The 6,000-nt window shown below is 44.7% G+C and overlaps 1 protein-coding gene across 2 annotated transcripts in view; it reads left to right on the top strand.

Moving 5' to 3' along the window:
* Nucleotides 1-4,746: 4,746 nt before the first annotated feature.
* Nucleotides 4,747-6,000, top strand: part of BLMH (bleomycin hydrolase) — a 41,255-nt gene continuing 40,001 nt past the window's right edge. Inside the window, exons 1-2 of one of the 2 annotated variants that reach the window (XM_006925038.3) lie at nt 4,747-4,975; nt 5,291-5,491. In XM_006925038.3, coding sequence (XP_006925100.1) covers nt 4,963-4,975; nt 5,291-5,491 — 214 coding nt within the window. In that variant the 5' untranslated portion in view covers nt 4,747-4,962. The remainder of the gene's footprint in view (nt 4,976-5,290; nt 5,492-6,000) is intronic. The other variant, XM_006925039.3, reaches the window with a different exon arrangement.

The following is a 6,000-nucleotide window of genomic DNA, read 5'->3' as shown; positions in this document are numbered from 1 at the left end:
CAAGAGCTTAAAGTTTCTAATTCACTGAGCTAACCACCAGCTTTGAAAGTATGCAGTTCCTGACGAATGTTAAACATTGTGAAGGCTTCACATTGCTTCAAATTTTGTGCACATAATAAGGTGTTATTAATAGTTTATAATTAACGATTTCAAATTTGCATAATTCAAATACTCACGAAACTTGACCAGACTTTCTCATCGTTCCTCAATCATTCTTAAGCCCACTCATGCCTCTTTACCTTTGTAGAGGAAACATCCTCTGCCTGGCATGCTCTTTGAATTGTTAGCAACTAGAACAGCGAGTAGTAGAAATGTCATATCTAGAGGTAAGAATAATATTGTTGGTATAACAATGTCCTTCCAGAACATTGGAAAATTAAAAAAAAAAAAAAACATACATAATTTACAATGAAAGTAAAATATGTTGAAACACTTAAAATCTGAATCTGAAGTTCACTGAGCAGAGGGAGATAAGGGTTGGGTTAAGCCCTCATGGAGTGTAGGAATGGCAGGGAAGGTAGAAGTCCTAAAGCTGCCAGTTACCTATACTCAGACAGGTGTATTCCACATTCTGGAGGAAAGTTATAGTGAAGGCACATAAGCTTTTTCGGGCCCAGAAAGTCCCAGGATCCAGTATCTGAAAGACTTGGTGGAGTCAGCTCCTGCTAGTTTTGCTCATCCCAAGGAGGTGGGAATTATGAGGCTAAGGGTAGAGATTGAGGGTAAAGGAGACAGGTAGTCCTTCCAAATTCTACCTAAGTCACAGTAAATCAGGGATTGAAAAACTTAGGTATCCACAGACAATAAATGTAAATGAGTATAGCAAGCAAGATATAAAGAAAATTATGTGGGCCCCCTTGACTATCATGAAGAAACAACAATATTTTCAAGAGAAGCCAGCAACACAGATTTGTATACAAAATTTCACAATTCTAAATACTGGCTTGACACTTTTAAAATACCACACAGGCCAAACAGTACATCTAGGTGCTGAATTTGGCCTAGCAGGACACCAATGTATGACCCAAAATTTACTATCAGTTCTGGTGAAACATCAGGAAGCTTTCTGACCAAAGTAAATCTCAGAGTTAATTGGGGAAACACTTAAGTGTGAATAAGTTTCATAGAATTGCAGAATATTTGTGTTAGACTCTAGTCCAAACTTCCGTCCAGCGTAAAAATCTGGTCTTTTCCATCAAAATAGAAGCATTTGGCCAACACGTGGTAAAGACTTGTGGAAGGCAAAGGAGGCAGGGTCACAGGATGGAGAATTTGCCTTGAGACTATCCTCATTTACTTTAACTGAGGTGGGGGGTGGGGGAGTCCCATGGAAGCAATAAGCAGAAGGCTTATCTGCAATGGCAGGCAATGCCACTTTACAAGACTTAGAAAAATTTTTTTTCTAATATTGTAGATTTCATACTAGAATTCTGTTTCTGGTTGCTTTCTTTCATGAGGTGTCACAGGACCTAAAAACATCTTCTTTGGATAGAGTTAAAGGGGTAGATACTAAGAATTCTATTCTTGGGGAAATGTCTTTGTAGGTGGGTCATATGGGGTGGACCCACTGGGAAACCAGTTTTCTTCTGCACCTCTTTTCTGTGCCCACACAGAAGAGTGCATGGGTGTGTGTTGCTGGGTGGAAAACTGGTACGAAGGGTGCCACCCTAACAATGAGGGCAGAGCAGGAGAACTGGCAAAATGATGATGATAGGAATCTCTGAGCATGGGGCGGGAAAATGTCATCATTGGCTTGAAAGGGTGGCAGTAGCTGTAAAACTGGTCCCCTCCACTCCAGTGATTCCATCCCTCTTTTTTTTCTGGGTTCTTATTCTACCAATTGTACACTCTCTGGCATATATTTAATTCTGGTTTCTGCTTTTCATCTTCTAGGCCCCAAAGAGTTTCCTGTATATTTTCCTCCCTCTGAACTTACTACAATGTGGCTTCTGCCCACGCTGCTCTTTCACTGAAGCTGCTCCTCTAAGGTCCTTTTCACCCAGTGTGCCAAACTCAATCTTACCTTTCCGAAGCTTTCATTCCCATTCACCAACTTCTCCTTCTCTTCCTGGGATTCTAGGACATAACTCTCGAGGCCTTCTCCTACCTTCTGACTGCTCTGTCTTTTTCTGCTCGTTCCTTTGCTTTCACTCACTCTTTAAATGTTATTGTTTCCAGAGCTAATGATACCCCCATGTGGCATCTTTGTAAGCAGTAGTAAAAGGTGCACCATACTCTGACTTAGTATGGTCCTGGACCAGAGTACATGGCTTAGCAATTAGAGCTTGAACTGGACTTCGAGCCCATCCACCCCACTCAGCCTGCTACCCTCGTGCCATGAACACCCTGTACAATTGCATGCTGCCACCCAGGGTGCAGTTCTCGGTCCTCATCAATTTTTTGCTTTATTTCTCTTCACAAACTTGTTGCCTTCATTGTTCTAAGACTGATATGTTCTACTTAATCTCTACACGTCTTTTCATCTGCCTCCTGGACTTTTCTTCCTAGGTGTCCTGTGGGTACCCCAAACTTGCCAAGTCCAAAACTGAATTCATTATTTGCTCACTCACACACTCCCAAATATATCTATTTTTCTATAGTCCCTCTCTTGGCTGATGACACCACCGTCCAGCCTCCCATTCAAATGAAAACTTCCAGATTATCTGTTTTATATTCCTTATACATCTATTAGAATTATCTGCATGTATTTGTTTACCTGTCTCTCCCAGACACCACTGTCCAGCCTCCCATTCAAATGAAAACTTCCAGATTATCTGTTTTATATTCCTTATACATCTATTAGAATTATCTGCATTTATTTGTTTATCTGTCTCTCCCATTAGAACGTAAGCACCAGGGCGGCAGGAAATTTGTCTTTCTACAATTTAAGGCTTTTGTCATCTCCCAAAGGAACTACTAGTTAGAATAGTCTAGTTTCCCTATCTCCAGAATCTCTGCCCTCCAAATCACCCTCTCCACTGCTACTGAGTTTCTTTCTTTACTCAGAACTGAGTATATTACTCCTTCATTTAAAAACCTATTTTGGCTTCTAATTAACCGTAGGATAAAGTCCAGATGCTCAGGTACGACATATAAAACCCATCATATCCTGATTCAAACCTACTTTTCTAGTTCTACACCTTGCCCCAGATCTCAACACCTTCCTTGCTCTTAACCACATCAAACTATGATGCACAGTTTTTTGAACATGATTTTACCTCATGCTTTGACTTCTCCGTGCCTTTGCTGGTGCCTTGCATGCCCTTCTTCTGCTTCTTTTTTTTTTTTTTTTCTCTTTGCCTTGTACAATCCCCATCCACTCTTTAAAATTGTGCTTACTTGTCACTTTTCCCCTCCCCAGGCACCTCTGGCCCTAATTAACAGCTCTCTCCTTCCTGTTTCTATGGTATTATTTTGCATTTTTCCTACTACCTTGTGAGTTTCTTAAGGGCAAAACTAAGCTTTGTTAGTCTCCATATTATCAGCAATTTGCCCAAGGTACATGGTAGATAGTGAGTTGAGTTTGGCAGGATGCTTGAACATCATTTTGTGAGAGGACCAATGATTTCTTTCAGCATAATTTTCAGCCTGTTCTTTTTTTTTAGACAGTGGAAGAATCTCAGAATAGGAGATAGGTGTTATGTCATATCCTCAAACTTTTGCTGGGTCTCTCTAGGGACATAGAGATTGATTTCTCAAATGACTGATCGGTGTCTTGATTTTTCTAGATATTAGAGTTCCTTGGAACCAGTGATGACTTTCAAGCTAAGACCTAGATTCTAGGTTCCACAGAAGACTCACTGTTGTGAGCAGCAGAGTCAGGGTTTTCAATGGTAAGGCAGGTATATTTTTATTTATCACCTGTGTTTCCCATCCCAACATCTTATCAAGGGTGAGATTTCACAACACAAAAAACAATATAGAAGTACTTCACAATCTCAAAACTTTGGAAAACCGTTGTGTTATCTTGACAGCAGGGATGGATGGGGAGTCATTTGCAGATTTTGTAGAAGGTCTGGCAAAAGAGCATTAATGTTTAAGACTGACCTCTGTCATTCCCCTTAGTTAACCCCACAGTACATGTTGGGCTAGGTAGAAGACACAGACTTCATGAAGCCTAGAATGGATAGTTTTCTTGAAATGAGCAGATGCATATTTGTAGAACGTGGTAGTAGCTTCTGAGTGGCTGAGAAAGAGCTTAGTACCAATTTCCTCTCAAATTCAAGAACTTAGTTCTGACTAGAATCCAAGCAACAAGTTGCTGTTGAAAATGCAGTGATTGGTCAGCTAAGGCTGCCCACAGAAAGAGCCTTTGGGTACATTTTTTGTGATGAGTCAACTCATCCTAAGCCTTGTGCTTTTATGTGAGGCCCCTCGGCTCCGCCCTACCGCCTAGAGCCCCCTTTTGTCTTCTGAAAAGGCTTAATGGGGTCAATTCCCCAATGCTTAGAGTCTTCGGGCTCTGGGCCCAGCATGGAGCCCCTCAGGTTCTCCCAGCGTAGCAGGCCGATTCCCAGTAGGGCGCCCCGGTGGCTAGGAAGCAGGATCACTGCTGGCTGAAGGCGCTGGCGCCACCCGGGAGGACTGTGGGCAGCCGGGCGAGGGAGCGAGGGCCAGAACAGTCTCGGAAGCCGCCCGGGGCGGCGACGCGAGCAGGACAAAGCACGTCAGCGAGCCGGCCCCCGTCAGCCCTCCTCCGGGCGGGGCCAGCCCCCCTCCGGGCGGGGCCAGCCCCTCCGGCGCTGATTTAGCAACGCGAGGGTGGGAGTTTTGTCCCTCCACGGACCCCGTTTATCTCAGTCTCCGCGCTCCGCCGCCACCGTCCCCTTTCCTCTTTCCGGCGCTCCGGGTGCGAGGGGCAGGTCGGGACGCGCAGGCAGCCAGCCGGTGTGGGTGTGCAACCTCGGCACTCGCCTGAGGACCGCGAAAACTACCGTTTCCCCGCGGGGCAGCGTGGTCGCCATGAACTTAGCAGGTGAGGCGCCGTTCTTCCCCTCCGGGTCTTTGCTGGGGTGTTCTCTAGGGGCTCAGCTGGGCCCCTGAAGCCGGCGGCGGGGAAGGGCCGGAGCTAGGACAAGGAGGGGGGGATGGCGGGGATGGAGCTTTCTGGGCAGGCCGGAGCGGCAGGGAGGGAGGCAGCATCTTGGGGAAGGACGTCGGTAAAGGGCTTCTCCACTGCGGGGATTAACTCAGGTTGCTCTTTCAAAGTTAAGAACCGGGATGTGGGAGTCCCGAATCAGCCCTCTTCAGTCTCTTTTTGGTGTTATAATAATCCCGTTTGGTTTTCCAGCAGGACTGAATTCGGAGAAGGTAGCTGCTTTGATTCAGAGACTGAATTCCGACCCCCAGTTCGTACTTGCCCAGAATGTCGGGACCACCCATGACCTGCTGGACATGTGTCTGAAGAGGGCCACGGTACAGGGTGTTCAGCATGTGTTCCAGCACGTCGTGTCTCAGGAAGGCAAGCCAGTCACCAACCAGAAGAGTTCAGGTGAGATCTTAAAACTCATTGCACACTTTACTTGACCTTCCTGACTGCGACCCATTTTAATTATGGTATTAGGGAGCAGAGGTCTGTATTGAAAGAACTGGTAGTACGTTCCTAGAGAACAGGCACAGATAAAGGCAAGTTCAAGAACATTTCTTTGTAACTTGTTTCCGTGCTCTATGGCTTGTTAGTATATTCGATTTGAGCATTAAAATGAGAAGTCCATGGTCATCTGTTTGGATGTAATTCACTATATTCTATACTGAAGTTATGTGGTGGCAGCCCTATATCAGATATATGCTTTTGGTACAAAACAGCCCATGCAAAAATGTTCATGCCCTCGAAGACCACCCCCCCCCCCAATTGCCCTGAAGGTCATATACACATGTATGAAATGGAAAATACACAATTTAATCCCATCAACATGTCATCAAATGTTATTTTTAAATATGCTTTTTGGTTGCAACTTTGCCAAATGTGCTAATGGGTCAGTTCCCACAAATAGAACAGTT

This window comes from Pteropus alecto, unplaced genomic scaffold (genome assembly GCF_000325575.1).
Source record: "Pteropus alecto unplaced genomic scaffold, ASM32557v1 scaffold98, whole genome shotgun sequence".
In the NCBI taxonomy this organism is placed as follows: domain Eukaryota; kingdom Metazoa; phylum Chordata; class Mammalia; order Chiroptera; family Pteropodidae; genus Pteropus; species Pteropus alecto.
This window is presented reverse-complemented; position numbering and strand designations above follow the sequence as displayed.